Source organism: Talpa occidentalis, unplaced genomic scaffold (genome assembly GCF_014898055.3).
Source record: "Talpa occidentalis isolate TD23 unplaced genomic scaffold, MPIMG_talOcc4v2.1 talOcc4.8, whole genome shotgun sequence".
Classification (NCBI taxonomy): Eukaryota; Metazoa; Chordata; class Mammalia; order Eulipotyphla; family Talpidae; genus Talpa; species Talpa occidentalis.
The window spans coordinates 5,259,173-5,284,343 of NW_023605194.1; the positions used below are offsets into that span (position 1 = coordinate 5,259,173).

At 54.7% G+C, this 25,171-nt stretch overlaps 1 protein-coding gene across 1 annotated transcript in view; it reads right to left on the minus strand.

The window, feature by feature from the left end:
* Window positions 1–25,171, minus strand: part of LOC119234160 (deleted in malignant brain tumors 1 protein-like) — a 54,525-nt gene that overhangs the window by 21,129 nt on the left and 8,225 nt on the right. Inside the window, exons 4-28 of the mRNA XM_054690375.1 lie at window positions 24,934–24,963; window positions 20,712–20,741; window positions 16,922–16,963; window positions 16,469–16,483; window positions 15,617–15,658; window positions 15,124–15,165; window positions 14,557–14,592; window positions 13,811–14,134; window positions 12,919–12,945; window positions 12,392–12,433; window positions 11,914–11,955; window positions 11,418–11,453; window positions 10,673–10,996; window positions 9,792–9,818; window positions 9,174–9,304; window positions 8,785–8,995; window positions 8,286–8,321; window positions 7,540–7,863; window positions 6,649–6,675; window positions 5,626–5,664; window positions 4,835–5,152; window positions 4,067–4,096; window positions 2,335–2,658; window positions 1,564–1,593; window positions 674–703 (exon numbers count right to left, since the gene is read on the minus strand). Of these exons, the coding sequence (XP_054546350.1) occupies window positions 674–703; window positions 1,564–1,593; window positions 2,335–2,658; window positions 4,067–4,096; window positions 4,835–5,152; window positions 5,626–5,664; window positions 6,649–6,675; window positions 7,540–7,863; window positions 8,286–8,321; window positions 8,785–8,995; window positions 9,174–9,304; window positions 9,792–9,818; window positions 10,673–10,996; window positions 11,418–11,453; window positions 11,914–11,955; window positions 12,392–12,433; window positions 12,919–12,945; window positions 13,811–14,134; window positions 14,557–14,592; window positions 15,124–15,165; window positions 15,617–15,658; window positions 16,469–16,483; window positions 16,922–16,963; window positions 20,712–20,741; window positions 24,934–24,963 (2,559 nt within the window). The remainder of the gene's footprint in view (window positions 1–673; window positions 704–1,563; window positions 1,594–2,334; window positions 2,659–4,066; window positions 4,097–4,834; window positions 5,153–5,625; window positions 5,665–6,648; window positions 6,676–7,539; window positions 7,864–8,285; window positions 8,322–8,784; window positions 8,996–9,173; window positions 9,305–9,791; window positions 9,819–10,672; window positions 10,997–11,417; window positions 11,454–11,913; window positions 11,956–12,391; window positions 12,434–12,918; window positions 12,946–13,810; window positions 14,135–14,556; window positions 14,593–15,123; window positions 15,166–15,616; window positions 15,659–16,468; window positions 16,484–16,921; window positions 16,964–20,711; window positions 20,742–24,933; window positions 24,964–25,171) is intronic.

Below are 25,171 nucleotides of genomic sequence, written 5' to 3' on the forward strand. Positions count from 1 at the left end.
GTCTCTGCATGCTCCCTGATGGGAGCCCACCATGCCCAGCCATTCCATGGCTCAGCTGAGCCTTGGAGTACAGGGAAAGGCGGAAGCCATCGGGTCATCCGAACTGACCACAGGGTCCCCAGCATGGGTAGAAGGCACCAGAGACACAAGGAGCAGCCGTATGTCGTGGTCTCAGGAGACTCCACCTTCCATGCCTCACCAGTACCGGGGGCCAAACCCATCACCTGAGGTCTATACTGAGGCTCCTGTTCCACTCAGCATTTACTCCTGCCACTGTCAAACCCTCCTGCCCTTGCCAGAGCGTGAGCTCCCAGGGCTTGCTTGGTCTGGTCCCCCTGGACTCAGGCTGGCATCTACAGTTCCACGTCCTGGTTCTCTAGAGAGGGGACACTCAGGCCAACCAAGACATGCAAGAGGCCACCATCCCTAGGCAGCACAGTAGTGCACATCTAAACCACAGCGGGGGGCTCCTCTGCCCACTAGGAAGGCCACAGGGCAGTGGGGCACAGAGTAGCTGACAATCTGGTGAGGAGTGGGACCCTCACCTCCCGCTAGGCCCACCCTGAAAGAACTGCAGAGTAAGCAGGTGGGAATTTCCACGAGTTAACATGGAATTCCCCCAGAATCAGCAGTGCCGCACCCCAGTGCACCCCAAGTGGAAAGTGACACTTACCGTTGGAAGGATTGGCTGTGCTCCCCCAAGCTGCAGAGAAGACAAAGCAGGATTAGAAAGGAGAGGTGGGGCCTCCCTGCTCACTTAGGGGCTAAGTCTCAGAGCTATCAACCTATCACCCGGGACTGCAGCACATGTTCGAACCCCAGCAGGGACTTGACCCACAGCACACAGCAGACCTCTCCTGTCTCACCTGCTGCTCCCCACAGCCATGTATTTCAGCAGATCTGCCTGTTCTGCTCCCCACTCTGTCTTGGTGAATCCTCTCACCTCCAACCCTCCCGCAACTCTGGCCTATACCCCAGCTCTTGTATGCAAAAACACAATAAATCTTTACCAAAAAAAAAAAAAAAAGATACAAAGATAGGAGGGGGTGGCCAGCTGGTAACCTTGTGAGCATATCCCATGGGGGACAGAGGTAGATGAGAAGCCTCAGGGCTGGGGCAGGAAAGAGACTTCGGGAAAGTTTTCACTGTCAAAACCAGGACTTTGAAGTACAAAAATCCCTCAAGGCCATCCCAACCGTCTGCTGCTAGGTGTCCTGGGCAAAAGCATCCCTTGGTTCTGGCTGCAATATAGGATGGGAAAGATCTCTCCTCACACGGAACAGAGGCCCTGGTGTCACGCAGCCCTGAGCCTAGGACAGAGGCGGTCTCTGTGCCGACAGCACTGGTGACCCGAGCAGCCAGAGCACCTCATCCCAGGGCCGAGAGTGGAAGCCAGGCGCCGGGCATCGGAGGAGCACAGATGCCCAATGACATGGCCGTGGGAGGGACCAGGTGCAAAAACCTAAGGGTGCAAAAACCCTTAGAAAATACTGAAAAGAGGGGTGGGAGATATGGGGGGAGCAGGGACAATGGCAACACCAGGAATAGGGGCACAGGACTCACCTGGGCTGGGCGTGGATGGGGGCCTGGCAGCTGTGGGAGAAAGAAGGTCATATCAGGCACAGCAAACCCTGGCGCCACTAGAAGGATGGGGGTGGGGGAATGCATGTGGCTCGGGGGCCAGGCGGGCTGGTGCCTGTCAGGGAGGCTGCATTGGGCATCCACCTGCCTGGATGATGCTTCAGGTGAGAGGTGTTGGCTCCCGCCACCCACGTACTGTCAAAGTCAAGGTGAGGAGCTTGGTGCCTGCAGTGGCAACCGAGGTCACCCAAAACCTGCCAACTCCCTTCCAGCAGTGAGCACCCCTCTGATTCAACACAACTGGGGTGTCCTAGTACAGGTTGAGCCCTGTGTGATCCTCAGCCTCTCCCAGGGACAACGACAGGCCTTCCCTGGCCAGACTCGGAGCCTCTGGCGCGCTCAGCAATCTCGATGCAGAGCCAGAGGGTCCTGTTTCCCTGCAGCCTCTGGTCATGGGCTGGGCCATACCCAGCTCACCCCCAACACCGCCTTCCCAGCTCCACTCAGAGACATTCCTCCCTCAGCCCTAACATGAATGCTCCATCACCACTCAGGCTAAGGGGTAAGTCAGTTGGGTCATTTCTGCAATGACCATCCAGTCATTAGGCAGACACAAATTAGGACCGATCTTGGAGGGGAGCTAAGACACCAGGAAATCATGAGACGAAGACAACCCTTGCAGCACACGCATAAAAAGATTTCTCTGGTTGAAGATACACCTAAAGTGGGGAGGCCCTAAATCTTGAGGCCCACCTGAGCAGATGACGCTGGCGTCCTCATGGTGCCCGCAGTTGTGTGAGTTCCAGCCTCGGTGGCGGCAGTTCCACAGGTGGGACTCGTGGCCGGTGCAGTTCACGTCGTCCATGACTATCTGGCCCGAGCCCTGACCGTACCAGGCCCCTGCTGGGGCTGACACGGCCCAGCCACAGCCCAGCTGCCTGCACACCACGTTGGCGTCGTTGATGTCCCAGTCGTCGTCACACACGGTGCCCCAGGAGCCGCGGTACAGCACCTCCACGCGGCCCTCACAGCGGTCACTTCCATTGACCAGCCTCAGGGCCAGGGCAGAATCAGATCCTGGAAGGGACATGACAGTTCATCTCTCTGTATGTTCTGAAGCAAGAGCCCCTGAGGTCAGGGTGAGAGTCAGCATTCTTGCAGGGACAAGACCTGGGGGTGCAGGGTCATGACCTTGACAACAGGCCTCCCTGAAGCCCGCGCATCACCCTTCCTTATCCCTAGGCTGTTCTCGACCCATTTGCATGTGGGCTGAGCTCTGCCTGCTCCATGATGGTGCCCATGAAGACCACACTATCAAAGGCCCAGCCCAGCCTTGTGGTGAGGGAAGGCCAGAAGCCATCATGTCATTGGCATTGACTTCGGGGTCCTCAGCATGGGTAGAAGGCACCGGAGACACAAGGAGCAACTGGACGTGCTGGCTGGAGACCCCACCCTCCATGTTTCCCAGTACCAGAGACCCCATCCATCGAAACTGAGGCCTATCCCGAGACTCCTTTTCTACTCAGAACTTACTCCTGCCACGTTCAAACCCTCCTGCCTCACCAGCCTGTGAGCTGGCCCAGGGCTCGGTCTGGGTCCCTGGACTCTACAGTTCCATGTCCTGGTTCTCTAGAGAGGGGACACTCAAGCCACAAAGACACGCAAGAATCCACATCCTGAGGCAGCAGGGAAGTGCACGTCTAAACCACAGCAAGGTGGTGCCTCTGAACACTAGGAAGGCCACAGGGGGGCACAGAGTAGCTGACAGTCTGGTGAGGATGCAGGAGTGGGAACCTCACACCCCGCTAGGCCCTCCTGAGAGAACCGCAGGGAAGCAGGTGGGAGTTTCCACAATGAGTTAAGGTGGAGCTCCCAGAATCAGCAGTGCACACGCAGGTATGCACCCCAGGTGGAAAGTGACGCTTAATGTTGGAAGGATTGGTTGAGTTCCCCCAAGCTACAGAGAAGACAAAGCAGGTTTAGAAGGAGGGGGCAGCCAGCTGGACCCTGGAGAGCACAACCCAGATGAGGGAAAGAGCGGCTGATAGCTGCGGGGGCTGGAGCAGAAGGGGCCATCGTGAGAGTTTTTACTGAATCAAAACCAGGACGTTGAGGTGGGGAAGCCCTCAAGAGCTATCTGAACCCTCTCCAGTTAGGGTGTCCTGGGGGAGAGCACCCCTTAGTTCTGCCTGCTACATAGGACAGGAAACATCTCTCCTCACACAGAACAGAGGCTCTGGGTGAAATCCAAGCTGAGCCTAGGACAGAGGCCGCCTCTGTCACAGCAGCATTGGTGGCCTGAGCAGCCTGAGCACGCTGGTCCCCTGCGAGCCTGCAGACCCAGACCAGTGGGGCACAGATGCCTAAAGTCATGGCCGTTGGTGGGACGAGGTCCAGAAATGCCAAGTCCCTACCGAAAGAAGTGGGGTGGGGGTATTAGTAGCAGGGACACTGGCATCACCAGGAATAGGGGCACAGGACTCACCTGGGCTGGTCGTGGACGGGGGCCTGGCGGCTGTGGGAGAAAGAAGTCACGTCAGGCACAGCAAAGGCCCTGGCGCCACTGGAAGGACGGGGGTGGAAAGCGTGTGGCTCAGGGCCCAGGTGGGCTGGTGCTGTCAGGGAGACTTTGGTGGTCATCCACAAACCTGGATGATGCTCCAGGGGAGAGGTTGGCTCCCCCCACCCTTGTACTGTCAAAGTCAAGGTGAGGAGCTCGGGGCCTGCAGTGGCCACCAAGGTCACCCAAAATCTGCCATCTCCCTTCCAGCAGTGAGCACCCCTCTGATTCAACACAACTGGGGTGTCCCAGTGCAGGCTGAGCCCCGTGTGATCCTCAGCCTCCCCCAGAGACAACGACAGGCCTTCCCTGGCCGGCCTCAGAGCCTCTGCCGCGCTCAGCAATCTCGATGCAGAGCCAGAGGGTCCTGTTTCCCTGCAGCCTCTGGTCATGGGCTGGGCCATACCCAGCTCACCCCCAACACCGCCTTCCCAGCTCCACTCAGAGACATTCCTCCCTCAGCCCTAACATGAATGCTCCATCACCACTCAGGCTAAGGGGTAAGTCAGTTGGGTCATTTCTGCAATGACCATCCAGTCATTAGGCAGACACAAATTAGGACCGATCTTGGAGGGGAGCTAAGACACCTCAGGAAATCACGAGACGAAGACAACCCTTGCAGCACAGGCGTAAAAAGATTTCTCTGGTTGAAGATACACCTAAAGGGGGGAGGCCCTAAATCTTGAGGCCCACCTGAGCAGATGACGCTGGCGTCCTCATGGTGCCCGCAGTTGTGTGAGTTCCATCCTCGGTGGCGGCAGTTCCACAGGCGGGACTCGTGGCCGGTGCAGTTCACGTCGTCCATGACTATCTGGCCCGAGCCCTGATCGAACCTGGCCCCTCCTGGGGCTGACACGGCCCAGCCACAGCCCAGCTGCCTGCACACCACGTTGGCGTCGTTGATGTCCCAGGCGTCGTCACACACGGTGCCCCAGGAGCCGCGGTACAGCACCTCCACGCGGCCCTGACAGCGGTCCCCTCCGTTCACCAGCCTCAGGGCCAAACCTGAATCTGTCCCAAGGGAGACAACTAGCTTAGTTCACAGGCCAAGGGCTGCTCCCTGTTCAGGATGCGCCAGCAGCTCACATTCCTTGGAACCGTGACCACGACCTGGTATCGCCAGGTCTCTCTTCACAGGGAATGAATGACAGCTGATACATGACAACTGTCAGTGAGGACTGAGGGAGTAAGATGAGTTTTCTCTCCTGTCTACATATATTCACCACAAAGAACACCCCAACCTGCCTCAAGAGGAGAACAGGACTCTGAGGGGCACCTCCAAGCTGGGGTGTCACCAGACCTGCCCCTGCTGAGGGCTTGTTCACATGTGCAGGGGGAGTGGAATCTGAGCAAGTCTCTGAGATATTGAGACCTGGGCCCCATGGACACAGATAAGGGGGACACTACAGCAGCCCCCCACTTCGTATTCAAACCAACCTTTACACACAAGGGGGAGGAGAGCCCCGTGAGGGATGGTTCCTTACCTGTTGTTGATAACTCAGGCCAAAAGGTGGTGAACCAATCTGGAGGAGACAGAGAGAAAGTCAGAAACACAACAAGGGAAAAGGAAAAACACAGCGCTCGTTGGACACCCCAGGTCCAAGGCCTTCTCAAGGCCAGAGCGCCGGGGCAGCCAGTGATTGCAAACGCCACAGCCATGGCCGACACAGGAGTGACTGGATCTGCCTGTGCTGGGGGAAGGCGCTCGCCCAGGGAGGTCCAAACCAGGAGGGGAAGCAGGACCGTCTCCCACAGCCAGTTGAGGACCCAGGTGGGTCTCCACGGTACATTTTTAGGGCCTGACCCTGCAGCAATTCAGAGCTTGCTGTCAAGAGCAGGGTATGACAGGATTCGAGCAACTCCAGGAGGCGAGGAGAGTTGACACACAGGGACGTAAAGCTCCTCTAACTCCCCATGGTCAAAGCACAGGGACCAGGAGCAGAGAGGGCGCTCAGGATGCTGGGAGCAGGAGTTACCTGGTGTGGTAGCCGCGGTGTAGGTCATCGTCAAAGGGGGAAAATCAGGGACGAGAGGTGAAAGTGTCAGTAACACATGACAAAAAAAAAAAAAAAAAGAAAAGAAAAAACATTTCAGAAATCCCTCTAGACTCAAGGATCCTCGTGACAAACTTCCCCCACCGAACATGCCCAGGGGGTCACCTCATCACAGGGAAAGGAGCAGCTATTTCTGTGCTTCAGTGTCTAAGGGGACTCGGATATAGGGGGATGTCCCTGAACCCCATGGGGTGAACAAGTGCATGGAATAGGTAGAAATTGCTACAGACCTACAGGCAGCTAAAGCTGGTCATGGTATCAAAATATTGGGTGAAAACTGAGAAAAATGATGGGGAGGGGCATCTAGGGTCTCCCAAGTCGAGTTAAGAGGCAGCAGGGGGTAGAGCAGAGACCCCACGGGAAACTGTCCAAGGTCAGCAAGCAGCTTGGCTCGCCCAGAGTGGGAGAAAAGCAGTGGGTGGGAGAGACATCCGGGAAGCACCTGGGACTCACCTGGCCTCGCCGTGGAATGCTGAGCCGCTGGGGAGAGAGAAGCAGAGTCAGGCAGGGCATTGTGGGCTCTTGTGTTCAAAGGGAGGAGCCCCACAAACACATGGGGATCTGTGCTCCTGAGTCCTCAGAAAGGACACCCCAAGGCCCACTTTCATCCTCAGTTCTCTGGGAGATGCACCCCTGGCCCGGGCCCCTGCTCCTGGCTGGGTGAGGATGAGGTTCCATGCTGGGGTCACTGTCATGTCTGAGACAAGTCACTCTGGCCTGTGCCTCGGGACCCCACGGGGCACCAAGAATGACCCCTGCACCGTGAGCATGGAGGCCTGTCCAGCAACCTGGGGCAATGCTCAGTCGGGTCGGGGTGCCCAGGTGTGTGCAGAGGAGCCAGGCCAGCCCATGCCAGCTGCCCGTCAGCCTCCCCCAAGCACCTGCCTCCCTTGTCTCAGTGCAGGCTCACTGAGCTCAGGACACGCCTCACAGTGGACACCCCAGTCCTGTGCCTTGAATGGCTTCTAGAGTCTCCAATCAGCACTTGCAACAAGGCTGATGGGGACTTTACTCCAATCACATTCCACAGGAGGCCCCTGAAGGAACTGTGACAGGGCAGTAACTGAGCCAAAGATCCTTCTTGGAGGACACATGGGGCAGGTTATGCCCACAGAACAGGGCCTCCCACTCTCTGCTACATCTGCTCTAAGGCTATTGGGCTCGCTGTTGGCCAAACTGGGGATGGGGTTGCTCTCCTTAACACTGGAGATGGACCTCAGCGGAAGCTGTCCTCTGGTGCCCGTGTGGGTATCTGAATACTCTGAGGGTCCTGTGCGGGCCCCTGGATTGGGAGTTTGCTCTCTGCCAGGATCACCTGGATAGGTCATGGAGTCTGAGGCCCACCTGAGCAGATGACGCCGGCGTCCTCGCTATGTGCACAGTTGTGTGAGTTCCAGCCTTGGTGGCGGCAGTTCCACAGGTAGGACTCGTGGCCCAGGCAGTTCACGTCGTCCAGGACTATCTGGCCTGAGCCTTGACCGAACGTGGCCATTCCTGGAGCTGACACGGCCCAGCCACAGCCCAGCTGCCTGCACACCACGTTGGCGTCGTTGATGTCCCAGGCGTCGTCACACACGGTGCCCCAGGAGCCGCGGTACAGCACCTCCACGCGGCCCTGACAGCGGTCCCCTCCGTTCACCAGCCTCAGGGCCAGGGCCGACGGGCTCTCTGCAGGAGGGCACAAGGGAACCCAGTGAGACCAAGGTGGTGCCAGGCGCAGGGAGGCTCCTCACAGACCCCAGGAGGAGGCCGCACGCGGCCCTCTCATCAAAGAGAGAGAAACGACATTCTTCCGCCACATCCCAGGTGGCCCAAGCCCCAGGAGAGGCACCCACACCCCATGCAACTGGAGGATGCCTCCCGCCAGAACCGGGGACACCCGGGGGTCCTCTGTGTGGGAGTTGCAGTTATAGACCAGGCACTACCTGGAGCTGTGGACAAGCAGGAAGACGGGATCAGACAAAGCCCCACCAGACAGGAGACCCTGACCCAGGGACACAGAGAAGCCACGACAGGGTCACCCCCGTGTCCCTCCCGACCAAATGTGTCTGCAGGCAAAGGGCGAGTCCTGGGGACGGGTGCAGAGTTACCTGTCCCTGAGGGCCAGTATGTGGTAAACCAAGGATCTGGAAGGGGTACAAAAGAAGGGTTGTGGGGGTCAGTTGCACATTCAGGAGTTAAGCTGAAATAAAAGGGACTTTGACAGTTTCCAGGCCTGGGGTCTACGTCTGGTCAACATTCCCACCCCAGTTAGAGCCGTGACCATCCATATTTCATTTCATCCTGCGCAGTGAGAACTGACTTTCCCAGGATGTCTCAGGATTCCCTAGTAACAGACAGAAACCCCAACATGCCCACAGTGTGGAGTAGGATTAGGGCATCCTCAGGCTGAGTGTCAGCAAGACCTGCACCTGCTCAGGGGCAATTTCACCTGTGCAGGGCAATAGGAGTCTGACAAACCTCCAGGAGATGGTGAGACCAGGGCCTTGGGACACAGATAAGGGGGACACTACAGTGTCCCCCACTATCATTTTCAAAACAACCTTCATCCACAGAGAGACACTGAGCCCAGGAGGGGAGTTTCATTACCTGCTGCTGTTGATGTCTCAGGTAAGGCAGTGGTGAACCAATCTGGAGGAGACAGAGAGAAAGTCAGAAACACAACAAGGGAAAAGGAAAAACACAGCGCTCGTTGGACACCCCAGGTCCAAGGCCTTCTCAAGGCCAGAGCTCCGGGGCAGCCAGTGATCGCAAACGCCACAGCCATGGCCGACACAGGAGTGAGTGGGCTCTGCCTGTGCTGTGGGAGGGCGCTCGCCCAGGGAGGTCCAAACCGGGAGGGGGAGCAGGACCGTCTCCCACGCCAGTCTGGGACACTGGGGTTCTCCACGGTATATGTGTAGGCCCGAGCCTGAGGCATTCAGAGATTATTGTCAAGAGCAGGATCTAGCAGGATCCAGGAGAAGGTGAGATTTTACCTTCAGGACACAAACCACCTCAGCCTCCTCATGGTGAAACATATTACCAGGGCAGAGAGGGAGTTCAGGACATGGGGGGCAGTATTTACCTGGTATGGGTGCACTTGAGGTGTCAGGGCTCGTCCAGTAGTCTGGAAGGGGCCAAAAACGGGGTCAAGGAGAGTAGGGGTGAAAGCTTCCTATATATCACAGACAACAGCAGACAAAAGTCTGGGTCCCCTCCAGGCCGGGGACCTGCCAATAGCCACATTCCCCAGGCACCAGTCACCTCCAACCTTGCCCGGGGTCACCTCATCACAGGGAGAGAAGCAGATATCCTGTCTGCAGTCTCAGGGGGCTCAGATGAGGGATCTACCCCCAAGGCCATGGGGTAACAAGTCAGGGAACAGGTATCAATTTCTAAAAATCTACAGGAGCTAAAGCTGGTCAAGGTCTCAAAATATGGAGCAAGCACTGGCAAGGGGCCTCTGGGTCCTCCCAAGTCGAGTTAAGAGGCAGCAGGGGGTAGAGCAGAGACCCCACGGGAAATTGCCCCAAGGTCAGCAAGCAGCTTGGCTCCCCCAGAGTGGGGAGAAAAGCAGTGGGTGAAGAGACATCCGGGAAGCACCTGGGACTCACCTGGCCACGCCGTGGAATGCTGAGCCGCTGGGGAGAGAGAAGCAGAGTCAGGCAGGGCATTGTGGGCTCTTGCGTTCCCCCACAAACACATGGGGATCTGTGTTTCTCCTGAGTCCTCAGAAAGGACACCCCATGCCCACCTTTCTTCCTCAGTTCTCTGGGAGATGCACCCCTAGCCCGGGCCCCTGCTCCTGGCTGGGTGAGGATGAGGTTCCATGCTAGGGTCACTGTCATGTCTGGGACAAGTCACTCTGGCCTGTGCCTCGGGACCCCACATGGGCAACAAGAATGACCCCTGCACCGTGAGCAAGGAGGCCTGTCCAGCATCCTGGGGCAATGCTAGTCTGGTTGGGGTGCCCAGGTGTGTGCAGAAGACCCACGCCAGCCCATGCCAGCTGCCCGTCAGCCTCCCCCAAGCACCTGCCTCCCTTGTCTCAGTGCAGGCTTACTATACTCAGGCCTCCTCACAGTGGACACCTCAGTCCTGTGCCTTGAATGGCTTCTAGAGTCTCCAATCAGCACTTGCATCAAGGCTGACAGGAATTTTCCTCCAATCACATCCCACAAGGGGGCCCCTGAAGGACCCCATGACAGGGCAGTGACTGAGCCACAGATCCTGCTTGGAGGACACAGCTCATGGGTTATGCCCACAGAACAGTGGCTCCCCACTCTGCCACTGCTGCTCTAAGTCTGCTGGGCTCACTGTGGCCAAACTAGGTTTGGGGGCTGCTCTCCTTAACACTGGAGATGGACCTCAGGGCAAGCTGTCCCTGGTGCCCGTGTGGGTAAGTGAAATCTCCAAGGGTACTGTGTGAGCCCCTGGATTGGGAGTTTGTTCTCTGCCAGGATCACCTGGACAGGTCATGGGATCTGAGGCCCACCTGAGCAGATGACGCCGGCGTCCTCGCTATGTGCACAGTTGTGTGAGTTCCAGCCTGGGTGGCGGCAGTTCCACAGGTAGGACTCATGGCCCTGGCAGTTCACGTCGTCCAGGACTATCTGGCCTGAGCCTTGACCGAACGTGGCCATTCCTGGAGCTGACACGGCCCAGCCACAGCCCAGCTGCCTGCACACCACGTTGGCGTCGTTGATGTCCCAGGCGTCGTCACACACGGTGCCCCAGGAGCCGCGGTACAGCACCTCCACGCGGCCCTGGCAGCGGTCCCCTCCGTTCACCAGCCTCAGGGCCAGGGCCGACGGGCTCTCTGCAGGAGGGCACAAGGGAACCCAGTGAGACCAAGGCGGTGCCAGGCGCAGGGAGGCTCCTCACAGACCCCAGGAGGAGGCCACAAGCGGCCCTCTCATCAAAGAGAGAGAAACGACATTCTTTGCCACATCCCAGGTGGCCCAAGCCCCAGGAGTGGCACCCACACCCCATGCTACTGGAGGATGCATCCCACCAGAACCAGGGATAGCTGGGGGGCATATGTGTGGAAGTTGCAGTTACAAACCAGGCACCACTCGGGAGCTGTGGACAAGTGACAAGGCGGGGTTGAAAAAGGCCCACCAGCCAGGAGACCCTGACCCAGGGACACAGAGAAGCCACGACAGGGTCACCCCCGTGTCCCTCCTGACCAAATGTGTCTGCAGGCAAAGGGCGAGTCCTGGGGTCGTGTGCAGGGTTACCTGTCCCTGAGGGCCAGTATGTGGTAAACCAAGGATCTGGAAGGGGTACAAAAGAAGGGTTGTGGGGGTCAGTTGCACATTCAGGAGTTAAGCTGAAATAAAAGGGACTTTGACAGTTTCCAGGCCTGGGGTCTACGTCTGGTCAACATTCCCACCCCAGTAGAGACGTGACCATCCCGTATTTCATTTTATCCTGCGCAGTGAGAACTGACTTTCCCAGCATGTCTCAGGATTCCCTAGTAATACACAGACACCCCAACATGCCCACAGTGTGGAGTAGGATTAGGGCATCCTCAGGCTGAGTGTCAGCGAGACCTGCACCTGCTCAGGGGCATGTTCACCTGTGCAGGGCAATAGGAGTCTGACAAATCTCCAGGAGATGGTGAGACCAGGGCCTTGGGACACAGATAAGGGGGACACCACAGTGCCTCCACTATGGTTTTCAAAACAACTGTCACACAGATAGAGACTGATCCCAGGAGGGGAGTTTCATTACCTGCTGCTGTTGATGTCTCAGGTAAGGCAGTGGTGAACCAATCTGGAGGAGACAGAGAGAAAGTCAGAAACACAACAAGGGAAAAGGGAAAACACAGCGCTCGTTGGACACCCCAGGTCCAAGGCCTTCTCAAGGCCAGAGCGCCGGGGCAGCCAGTGATCGCAAACGCCACAGCCATGGCCGACACAGGAGTGAGCGGGCTCTGCCTGTGCTGTGGGAGGGCGCTCGCCCAGGGAGGTCCAAACCAGGAGGGGGAGCAGGACCGTCTCCCACGCCAGTCTGGGACACAGGGGTTCTCCACAGTATATGTGTAGGCCTGAGCCTGAGGCATTCAGAGATTATTGTCAAGAGCAGGATCTAGCAGGATCCAGGAGAAGGTGAGATTTTACCTTCAGGACACAAACCACCTCAGCCTCCTCATGGTGAAACATATTACCAGGGCAGAGAGAGAGCTCAGGACATGGGGGGCAGTATTTACCTGGTATGGGTGCACTTGGGGTGTCAGGGATCGTCCAGTAGTCTGGAAGGGGCAAAAAACAAGGTCAAGGAGAGTAGGGGTGAAAGCTTCCTATATATCACAGACAACAGCAGACAAAAGTCTGGGTCCCCTCCAGGCCGGGCACTGGCCAATAGCCACATTCCTCAGGCACCAGTCACCTCCAACCTTGCCCGGGGTCACCTCATCACAGGGAGAGAAGCAGATACCCTGTCTGCAGTCTCAGGGGGCTCAGATGAGGGATCTGCCCCCAAGGCCATGGGGTAACAAGTCAGAGACAGGTATCAACTTCTAAAAATCTACAGGAGCTAAAGCTGGTCAAGGTCTCAAAATATTGAGCAAGCACTGGCAAGGGGCCTCTGGGGCCTCCCAAGTCGAGTTAAGAGGCAGCAGGGGGTAGAGCAGAGACCCCACGGGAAATTGCCCAAGGTCAGCGAGCAGCTTGGCTCCCCCAGAGTGGGAGAAAAGCAGTGGGTGGGAGAGACATCCGGGAAGCACCTGGGACTCACCTGGCCACGCCGTGGAATGCTGAGCCGCTGGGGAGAGAGAAGCAGAGTCAGGCAGGGCATTGTGGGCTCTTGTGTTAAATGGGAGGAGCCCCACAAACACACAGGGATCTGTGCTTCTCCTGAGTCCTCAGAAAGGACACCCCAAGGCCCACTTTCGTCCTCTGTTCTCTGGGAGATGCACCCCTGGCCCAGGCCCCTGCTCCTGGCTGGGTGAGGATGAGGTTCCATGCTGGGGTCACTGTCATGTCTGGGACAAGTCACTCTGGCCTGTGCCTCGGGACCCCACGTGGGCAACAAGAATGACCCCTGCACCGTGAGCATGGAGGCCTGTCCAGCAACCTGGGGCAATGCTAGTCTGGTCGGGGTGCCCAGGTGTGTGCAGAGGAGCCAGGCCAGCCCATGCCAGCTGCCCGTCAGCTTCCCCCCAATACCTGCCTCCTTCATGTAGGCGCTGGCTTACTGAGCTCAGGGCCTCCTCACAGTGGACTCCCCAGTCCTGTGCCCTGAATCGGCATCTAGAGTCTCCAATCAGCACTTGCATCAAGGCTGACGGGGACTTTCCTCCAATCACATCCCACAAGGTGGCCCTGAAAGATCCCATGACAGGGCAGTGACTGAGCCACAGATCCTGCTTGGAGGACACAGCTCATGGGTTATGCCCACAGAACAGTGGCTCCCCACTCTGCCACTGCTGCTCTAAGTCTGCTGGGCTCACTGTGGCCAATATGGGGTTGGGGCTGCTTTCCTTAACACTGGAGATGGACCTCAGGGCAAGCTGTCCCTGGTGCCCGTGTGGGTAAGTGAAATCTCCAAGGGTACTGTGTGAGCCCCTGGATTGGGAGTTTGTTCTCTGCCAGGATCACCTGGACAGGTCGTGGGGTCTGAGGCCCACCTGAGCAGATGACGCCGGCGTCCTCGCTATGTGCACAGTTGTGTGAGTTCCAGCCTGGGTGGCGGCAGTTCCACAGGTAGGACTCGTGGCCCTGGCAGTTCACGTCGTCCAGGACTATCTGGCCCGAGCCTTGACCGAACCAGGCCCTTGCTGGGGCTGACACGGCCCAGCCACAGCCCAGCTGCCTGCACACCACGTTGGCATCGTTGATGTCCCAGGCGTCGTCACACACGGTGCCCCAGGAGCCGCGGTATAGCACCTCCACGCGGCCCTGGCAGCGGTCCCCTCCGTTCACCAGCCTCAGGGCCAGACCTGATGGGTTCTCTGCAGGAGGGCACAAGGGAACCCAGTGAGACCAAGGCAGTGCCAGGCGCTGGGAGGCTCCTCACAGACCCCGGGAGGAGGCCGCACGTGGCCCTCTCATCAAAGAGAGAGAAACGACATTCTTTGCCACATCCCAGGTGGCCCCAGCCCCAGGAGAGGAACCCACACCCCATGCAACTGGAAGATGCCTCCTGCCAGAACCGGGGACACCCAGGGGGCCTCTGTGTGGGAGCGGCAGTTACAGACCAGGCACCACCTGGGAGCTGTGGACAAGCAGGAAGACGGGATCAGACAAAGCCCCACTAGACAGGAGACCCTGACCCAGGGATACAGAGAAGCCATGACAGGGTCACCCCCATGTCCCTCCCGACCAAATGTGTCTGCAGGCAAAGGGCGAGTCCTGGGGACGGGTGCAGGGTTACCTGTCCCTGAGGGCCAGTATGTGGTAAACCAAGGATCTGGAAGGGGTACAAAAGAAGGGTTGTGGGGGTCAGTTGCACATTCAGGAGTTAAGCTGAAATAAAAGGGACTTTGACAGTTTCCAGGCCTGGGGTCTACGTCTGGTCAACATTCCCACCCCAGTTAGAGCCGTGACCATCCCGTATTTCATTTCATCCTGTGCAGTGAGAACTGACTTTCCCAGCATGTCTCAGGATTCCCTAGTAATACACAGACACCCCAACATGCCCACAGTGTGGGGAAGGCCATGCCAGCCTCAGAGAGTCTCTTCACAGACCCCGGGAAGGAGCTCAACGTGACCCTCTCATCAAAGGGAGAGAAACAACATTCTTCTGCCACATCTCAGGTGGCTCAAGCCCCAGGAGCATGTTCACATGTGCAGGGTGACAGGAACCTGACGAAATCCCAAGGATGTGAGACCAGGCCCCGGGGACACAGGTTAGGGGGACACCAGAGAATCCCCCACTATCATGTTCAAACCAACCACTATCCACAGGGAGAGACCGAGCCCAGGAAGGTGGGGTGATTACCTCCTACAGATGCTCTCTCTGTTGTGGACGTGGTGAACCAATCTGGAGGAGACAGAGAGAAAGTCAGAAACACAACAAGGGAAAAGGGAAAACACAGCACTCGTTTGACACCCCAGGTCCAAGGCCTTCTCAAGGCCAGAGTGCCGGGGCAGCCAGTGATTGCAAACGCCACAGTCATGTCCGACACAGGAGTGAGTGGATCTGCCTGTGCTGCGGGAGGGTGCTCGCCCAGGGAGGTCCAGCCCCAGGAGGGGGAGCAGGACCATCTCCCACAGCCAACATGGGGCCTAGGGGGTCTCCGTGGTATATGTGTAGGCCCTGACCCTGCAGCAATGCAGAGCTTCTTGTCAAGACCAGGGTATGACAGGATTCTAGCAAGTTCCAGTAGATGATATTTTACCCACAGGGACACAATCCACCTCAGCCTCCCCATGGACAAAGCACAGTAACCAGGAGCAGAGAGGGTGCTCAGGATGGTGGGAGGAGGAGTTACCTAGTATTGGTGTAGTTGTGGTGTAGGTGGTCGTCCAGTAGTCTGCAAAGGGGAAAAAACTGGATCAACAGAGTCAGGGAATGAAAGCCCTGACACATCATAAGAAAGCAGAACAAAGCTTTTTGGGGACCCTCCCAGACTCAGGGCACTTCCCTATGGCCAAAGCGGCCCAGGCAGCCAGTCACCTCCCATCATGCCCAGGGTCACCTCATCACAGGAAAGGAGCTGATATTCCTGTGCTTCTCTGTCTATGGAGGCTCAGCTATAGGGGGATCCCCTGAGCCCCAAGGGGTGAACAGTCAGGGAACAGGTACTGACTAACAGATTACAGGCAGCAAAACTTGTCAAAATATTGGGGGAAAACTGATGTTCAGGGTGTGGGAAACCAGGATCCAAAAGGGGCACAAAAGGTTGGTTGGGGGTTCAGTAGCTCATTCAGGAGAAAGTCCTGAATAAATGGGAGTTTTTGACAGTCAGTGTCAGGGGACTCCTAGGGTCAACAGTCCCAGCCCCGCCAGTGACTGGACATGCCCTACTTCCCGCCAACACATCAAGGACATCTGACTTTCCTGCCCCGTCTCACGATTCTCTGGTAACAGCAGAGCCCCCACCTGCCCAAAGGGGAGAACAGGACACTCAGGGGCTCCTCCAGCTGGGTGTGTCTCCAGACCTGCCCCTGCTCGGGGCTTGCTCACATGCGTAGGGTGACAGGAACCTGACAAAATCCCAGGGATGTGAGACCTGGGCCCCAGGGACACAGATAAGGGGGACACCACAGTGCCCCCCACTATCATGTTCAAACCAACCGTTATCCACAGGGAGAGAGTGAGCTCAGGAAGGGAAGTTGATTACCTGTCGTTGTTGTCTCTGGAGGGGACAAAAGAGAAAGGTCAGACATACATGGGAAAATGAAAAATACATGTGACTGACATTCCAGGTCTGGAGGTCAGAGTGCCAGGGCAGCCAGTGATTGGAAACCCCACAGCCCTGGCCGACACAGGAGCGAGCGGGCTCTGCCTGTGCTGCGGGAGGGCGCTCACCCAGAGAGGTCCAGCCCCAAGAGGAGGAGCAGGACCGTCTCCCACAGCCAGTCTGGGGCCTAGGGGGTCTCTGTGGTATATGTGTAGGCCCAGACCCTGCAGCAATGCAGAGCTTGTTGTCAAGACCAGGGTATGACAGGATTCTAGCAAGTTCCAGTAGATGATATTTTACCCACAGGGACACAATCCACCTCAACCTCCCCATGGACAAAGCACAGTTACCAGGAGCAGAGAGGGCGCTCAGGACGCTGGGAGGAGGCCTTACCTGGTATTGGTGTAGTTGTGGTGTCGGTGGTTGTCCAGAAATCTGGAAAGGAGAAAAAATGGTGTGAAGGGGTTGAGCGGGTAAAAGCCTCAGTATCATACCACAGAAAACAGCAGAACAAACGAGTTTCGGGAATCTTCCGGACTCAGGGGACTTTCTCATGGCCAGTGTCCTCTGGGCTGTCAAGCACCTCTCATCATACCCTCCAGTCAGCCTCATCACAGGAAGGAGCAGATATTACTGCTCTCCATAGTAAGGGGACACTGTTTTCTTGCCCTTGTTCTGGGGCTAAAGTTTCTTAAGGTTGAGCGCCAGAATTTCCTTCCCAAAGCCCACATGCCAGAACTTGAGGTTGTTTAGCTGACCTCCCACCTCTCTGTAACTGGCCCAGAGGGATCATGGGACTGCTGAGGCCCACAGGCTGAAGCCCCTGGGCTCCTCCACCTACAGAAGGGACCAAGCCTCAGGAGAGGACATAGGCAAGGAGGCCGCCCGTGCAGTTTTACACTCACCTCTCCATGAGTGCAGCCAGGGACTGGCTACAGCCTGGCCCGACTGGCATGGGTAGGTGAAGACCACAGGGGTGCGTCCCTAGCATGGGCCACAGGGCCACACTGGAGACAGGACACCTCTTGGAGCTCCTTGGAGATGCCCCTGGAGGTGGATTCCTCCCCAATCTCAGTGACACAATGCAAGGAGGGGACACCCATTCAGGCCTGGAGCCTGGTGCAGAAGGAGCCCTGGAGTTTTAGCACCCCCATATCTTACTCCTTCTGCAGGTCTTCTGGATCAAAGATGAATCTATGGGGTGATGCAGTGGGGTAATGAGCCCACAGGGATATCACCTAACAAACATCACCTTCTGCCAGAGTTGCCGCTGGGGAGTCTTTGTGCAGCCAAAGCATGCACAGAGGGGAGAGAAAGGGGTCACTGGCTATTGGCCCTCATGACAGGGGGGCTGGTCCTCTGCTTCCTGGGCTCTGATGCTGGCCAGGAGGCCCTGCCCACTACAAGCAGGTTCTGGGGGGGTTCCTGGGAATCAGAATGTTTCTATCACTTTGTTGAGCCTCATTCAATTCCCACCAGGGACAATCTTTGCTCCTGCCCTCTCCTTCCTCCTCTGCTTCCAGTCTCCATGCAGACAGCTCTGCCCTGTTCACAAGATTGGCTTTCAAATACCAGATGCCTATTTCTATGTTTCAAACACACCCTCCAGTGAGGATATCTACCATCCCTAAGGCATTCCTGAAAACAGTCCCAACTGGGAAAAACAAGTTTCCAAGATGCCTCCTCTAGGTGGGACAAGTCTGCTCCAGAGTGACGCCTCTGGGGGCCGCTCCTCAGGGAGTCCAGCCCTGTGGGCTTGGATTATCGCGGTCACATCCTGAGCCTGGTGGTGTGGGCACAGACCACTCCACACAGCAAGTGCCAGAGGTTGTTCTAAAGATGCATAATTTAGCTGCACACTCCCCTTTGGGGGACACACAATGGGCAGTATCCTCAGAGGGTTAGTTGTGGATTAAGTGACCCCCGGGCGCCATTGACCAGCACATCCTTTGTGAACAAAGGAGATTTTCCGCAAAGAGTCAGGGAGAATTCCGCAAAGAGTCAGGGACCAAGAGAATGTTCCCTGAGCCCTGGCCAAAGTGGGCCCCGCCGGGGGCCGACACCGAGTGTCAGGGCCACTCGGCAAACCCGCCCAGCCCGCTGTCCTGTCCTCGTGTACTTCCCGGCTTTCCAAGGGGAGCGCCCCCCACCACCTCCCCAGGCCTGATCGGCCCTGTCAAAGCCAGCCCCAAGCTACACACCAGCATTGCCGGCGCCCCCCCCCCATCCCGCCCACCACCCCAGCCTCCACGCAGCTCTCCTCCCTCCCTTGGAGCCGGCGTGTCACTCGCTCCACATAACTGTGCTAGGACTTGGTTGTCGATTTTGACGCTGCCTTCTCCTCGCCTTTTATATCCAGCTTGCCGCCGGGGTCACCTTTCGCTCTCACCCCCGCCGCCGCTTTGCTGCGTTAGATCGTCCTTCTTTGTCCCTGGTCTCCAGCCCTCACCCCCTTGGGGGCCCTGGCCCCATGCACAGGCATTGATGCACCCAGCATTTACAGAGTCTGCTCTGTGCTCCCGAGTGGACAGGATTCCTGTCTTCCCCAGACAGTCGCTTTCCTGCTCAAAATACCTTAACATACTCTCCACTCCCATCCCGATCGAATCCCACATGGCATCCATCTCCAACAGCAGACGCTCAGCCACCTTCCAAGCTTCTTGTGAGGGGCTTAGCCATGAGGGGAGGCCACAGACACTGAGTTCATGTCTGCCGTGATCCTGCTAAGTCCCCGCTGGGAAACGGTGTGCAGATTATGGAAGAAAACAGGCAGCAGGTCCCCAGGGATCCAGCCCAGCCTCCTGACAGCTGGAGTCAGGCCTGGGAGTGGCTTTTTTTTGTGGTTAGCTTGATGCTAGGAGATATCTGTGCTCAGGTGTGACAGAGAGGTTGAAATGCATGGGAGGTAAGCGGGCAGGTGGTTGCTGTGGTGATTGTAAGGGAAAATCCTGAGAAGCCATAATGGCAGGGACTTGCGGGACTTTCTGGTGATTGACACCCAGTTGGGGACCAGAAGGCAAATGGATGCTATCTTGGATTTGATCAGGGTGGGAGTGGAGAGTATGTTGGGGGTTTTTGAGCAGTAAAGTGACTGGGGAAGACAGGAATCCTGTCCACTCGGGAGCACAGAGCAGACTCTGTAAATGCTGAATCAATGAATGTGCTTGGATTAGAGAAAGGAAGGCAGCCAGGGCCCTCAACCGGGGTGGGGGTGGGGATCCTGGAGCAGACCAGGGTCAAGGAAAGAGTGGGGAAAGGCCCAGTGGAAGTTTCCACAGTCAAGGTGCTTCCTCAGCCCTCCTTGCTGCCCCTCTCTGGTCACTCCTGTGAACAGCCTCTCAGAAGAGCCCACAGTCTTCTCTGCCTCAGCCTGTCCCCAACTGGGTGTCAATCACCAGAAAGTGCCTCAAGTCCCCTGCCATTATGGCTTCTCAGGACATGTTCTGAAAGAGCAGGCATTGGTCTCACAGATTCTGGGCATCACTGGCAGCGCCTGCTGTCCTAAATGAGCACTGAAGGACCCTGACAAATCAACTTTGATGCAAGAGGAGAGATGGAAGCATTTAATGAGAATCATGGACTGAGGCAAAGGAACTCGTTGCGGGTTCAGATCTCTGCCCTGCCACTTTCCTGCCGTGGGACCTTAGACATAACTATTGACAAATTGCCGAACTATGCCTTGATTTCCCATCTGCAAAATGGGGGTAATAATACTACTTTCTTCAAAGTGTTGTCAGAGAGAGTGCATGATAATAACACTTCCTATGTGCATTCACTGAGCACTTATTTTGTGCCAGGCAGCATTTGAAATTTTTTTTATATATCAACTCATTTGATATATGAAAGTAATTTTGTGCAGGAGACATAGCGTGTGCTTGGGAGGTGTTTGCTAGCTCCAAGACAGCTGTCCTTCACGGTGAAGGGACACTGACTTGTGCTCACCTCTTTCTCCTGACACCAAGCTGAAGCTGATTTCATGCAGTGAATGAGTGAAAGGCAGAGAAAGGAGGGAAGGAGAATGAAAGGCAGGGCCAGCTGAGTGTGCATCCGGGACATGCGTTGGATCTCAGCGCCCCTGACACTCACTCTCTACCCTGCATCCTTGTGACCAGCAAGACCTTACCCAGCCCACCCAGCCAGAAAGCAAACCCACAGGAAGACAAATAAAGCAAAAAGGTCTTACCAAAGTCTGTAGTCTGGGTGGTCACTATAACTGGAAAGAAACAAAACTCGTCTTAGTAAAGAGGACCCCCTGTTGAAAACTGATTTACAGAGAAGTCGGCTTGAGCTTCTTCATAGTCATGCCAGGGGGCGCTGTGGTTTGGTATTGGGTTTGCCTGCCCCAGAGCCCTTGCTAAATGAGTTTGGGGTTGGTTGTGAGATAGTAGTCACTGGGCTTTGGGGTATTCAGTAATCTTAGATGTAATAAAGTTCATGTTTTTTTACTAGACCGCTGACACTATAGTGTATAGTCACAGGATATAGCTTATGCCCACAGAGGGCTGTTTAAACTAGCTGTCAAGGATCCCTGATGGTAGCTGAACTCACCCTCCAGTCTGAAAGTTGAACAGAGTCAGCTCTGCTCAGAAGACCCCTAAATAAGTCATTTGGTGTCACTATTCTGTTCCTTCCTGAAATCTTTTCACTCTATCTTGAAGCAAATCAAAATCTGGAGAACCCCGAATCTGCAGCCTCATCAGTCAGGCCAGATTAAATCTTCCCATAGACCTTCGACTTCAGGTCAGCCTCAGTGTATGGGTCCATTAGATGCAATTTTAGTTGCAGGGCATCTATATTTGTGAGAATTGATATTTTATGACTTCTGTGTATATTTGAGAGGTCTTCGGAAGCATGAAAAAAAATGCCCATTAAAAAAATAGAATAAGACTCATTCCCTCTACGATCATTATATGTATTCACTGAATTCATTTCTAAATCCGAGATACATTATCAGCTCTTAGTAATCACATTTTTTCTATGTCTTGAAACATTTTGCTATTTCATCATTTAGGGAATTAGTTCATTATTATTCATCAATTATTAATTATTATAGAAAAGACATATAAGAAGAAGAAGGAAGAATGGCGGCATTGCCCAAAAAAGAAGATGAAATAGGGAAATAAATTATTCTTCAGTGCCCAAAATATTGCGTTATCTTTCCGAAAGTTATTTTTTTAAGACTGGAGACACAAGTGCCTTGCAGAGTGCTTTTAGATTTCATTGAATGCAGTTAAGAATTCAGAATTTTTGGGCCTCCCTGGTGGCGCAGCTGTTGAGCGCTGGGTTGCAAAGCTGCCCGCAGCCTCTGCAGCACCAGTTCGATCCCCGGCCACCAGCAAGGGTCCCACATGGTGCGCAGACCTCTCCTGCCGCCCGCTGCTCCCCTCAGCAGTGTCCTTCGGTCCTTCTGCCTGCTCTGCTCCCCGCTCTGGCTCTGGTGAATTCTCTCACCCTCCCGCGCTTCTGACTGTACCCAGTGCTTGTATAAATAAATAAATAAATCTTTAAAAAAAAAAAAAAAGAATTCAGAATTTTTAATTTTCTATTCATGGTGGCAAAGAGAAGAAAACTGAGGAACATGTTTCACAATAATTAGATGAATCAGAAGAGGAATGTAAACAGACAGAGAACAGCTCTTTAGATGCCAGAGACGACGAGGAGATGGTCGCACACATGAAATCTCAGACTGTGAGTCTTCGGTGGTGCGCTCCTGCATCCTCGCTGGGGAGCCAATGTGGAGGAGGCTGTGAGATAGCTCTTAAGTACAAAAGAAAAACGTGGCATTCTCACCTACTTCAAGGGGAAGGATTTCATCCCTTGTATTTTGCAGCAGTCATCCTGGTTCATCCTTCGTGATGTTTTTATATCCAAGTATACCAAATACAAAGAGATGTACTAGTTTAAAATTCTGAAAGTTTCTAACCAGGTTGCTTTCCTGATCCCCTTACTTGCCAGTGTAAGGGATGTTAGGGCATGTGACAAACTTCTCAGATTCTTTAAAACATAAGTCCTGCCAGGAGCAGCTATCAGGGGCCAAGGGTTTGAGTTTCTCTAACAGAAGCAACAGGGAGACTTAGTGTCAGAACTGTACCACCTAGGTCAACCCCTTAAACGTTGGGGTCCACGATGGACCCTTCCATTTGCCCATTTCACATTGTTAATGGCCCAGTAACAGGACTAGTGAGGTCACATGTTACACACCCCTGAAAATGAAGAAGCAATTTGCAATAAACAGGCAGCCAGAACATTCTTTCAACAGAGACCATAAATCTAGGAAATGTGTGCAGCAGAACATCCCCACCTCATTTCTGACATACCACGCCTGCTCCCACCCTCAAGGACATGCTGACAGACACGCTGGAGAGACTTCTCCATTCAAACTCTGCCTTTAAGAGAGAATACAGACGACACCACACGATTGCCACCCTGTGCACCTGGCTTAGTTACGTGGAAGTCAGTGCCAGAATCTGCATCCAGCTCAGAAGCTCTGCTCCCACGGCGCCAGACAGCATGCTGAAGCTGTGTGTTTGGGCTGTGCCCACGCGTTTTGAATACCCCTTTTGTACAGATGTATGAGACCAATCTGCATTCCTCCAACAACCAACCACTTGGTTGTAGATGACACCCACTCCCATTAGGGGAATGATGGCCAATCAACCAGAGAGAAAAACCTCCGCTTGTTTATTTTCCAGGAAATGAGACAGGATCCTCTGCCACTGGGGATAGGTGTCCAGGAAAAGCCACAAAGAAATCACTCAAAGATAACCCCAATGACCCAATCACTTCCCAAAGGGGCTGGTGGTACCTTCTCATCTGAAGTCAGACATTGCCCTAAACCTCCCAAAGTACCTGTTGTTAGATTTGGACATTGGGTACATTATTGTACTAACAGATGCAAAACTGAAGCTTGAGCATAAAGACAAGCAAGGATGAGCACCCCCTCAGGGGGCGCTCTACTCAGGGGTGCACCTCTACTCAGGGGTGCAGCTCTAGCTTTGTTCCCAACATCTCCCTCCAGATTTAGAATTTTTCCTTAGAAGGCAGGTGAGAACCTGGCCTGACTACACCTGTCCACCTGTCCACATACCTGCTCTTTACCCATCGGCTCCAAGGGACAAAAGGTGCCTTTAGGCCTGGACCACGCTTCCAAAAGTGTGTTGCTCAAAAAACTCTACCACTGCTCCTCTTTTCAGAGCTTCAGAAAATGTGTCAAGGGCACAGTTTGGGAAGAGGGCCCTCGAGATCACCTCCCATTGGGGCACTACCCTGGCTGGAAACTTGTCTGATGGAATGGCCAAGCATGGTGGAAGGCAGCACTGGACAGCTGGGAGGTGGGGGTGGCTACAGTCACCCCATATCACAATCTGTCCCCTCAAGTCCCTGACAACCATGCCCGGGAATAACAGAAAAACTCTTCCTGTTTGGCTAACTCCATATTAGTGCTGAACTCAGTTCACCTGTGACTTTCTTGGGGTTGGCCCCATTTTTACCCCCTGAACCTCTTGTTCCAACACTTATCACAGCTGTTATTCTGACGCTGAATGTCCATCTTTCCATCAGACCCTAAATCCTGAAGGCAGGAGACATACGCTCCTGGAAACGCCACGGAGCAACCACGCTGTGGTTGCTCCTGCTTAGAAGGGTCCCGCTGAGACTGGTTCTCACCCAACGAGGCAGTAAGGATATTGACAACACCATTCAGAAAAAGGTGAAAATGTTTCCTGTTAGCAATGCATTTGTGGTCTCCTCTATCAACAATTCAGACTTAGGCTGGAGCCAAAAAGCATTCAGGAAAATGTTAAAAACGTCAATGCACTTGATGTTGAAATACACACACGAAGAAAAGTGAAAATAGGTAACTCTTAAAATATATACACATATCTTCTGTCCCTGCCTTTGGGAACTCAGCCACACTTCCTGAATTATATCACGGCATGAACTTATCTCGGTGGTAGCTGTGCAGCCTGGCCTGCAGACCATCTTAGTTTTGTTTATATGGAAATGCTGATTCCCAAGTCTCACCCCAAGACCCCAAATCAGGGGGTGAGAAGGAGAAGTGAAGTCCTAGGACTTGCATTCAAACAAATACCCTGGCTGATCTGAAGTTTAAGGCAGAGGCACAATAAAATGACAAGACATACAGCAGATCCGCATAATTCGTTGATGCTGCAGCTGAAGGAAGCCGTTACTATCTTTGTATTTCTAGAAGGGACATAAATCAAACTTTTATGTAGAATTCATGCCATTCATTCAAGTTCAGTGAGGCAATGTCAATCTTAAAGTGTAAAGAAATGGATAGGAGGAAAAATAAATTAGGAACCAAATACAGAGTATTTTTTTTTTTCCAAGTACTTACCAAATACAGGGTTTTTTTGTTTGTTTGTTTTGTTTTTCATAGTACTTACCAGGAGTTGTGTGAATTTCTGTATAGGAAGCTATAAAGAAATAAAAGAAAAATCAGACATGCGTGTGATTCATCTGCGGGGATCCTGACCACAAAATCTGCCATTGGACCCTGGCTTCTCTTAGATTTGACTCAGATCACAAGATGTGCGTAGAACCACATCAACAGATCTGTCATCTGTTTTTGAAATTTAATTCAAATTGATAAAGCTTTCTTAAGTCTCCTGTGTATGTGAGAAA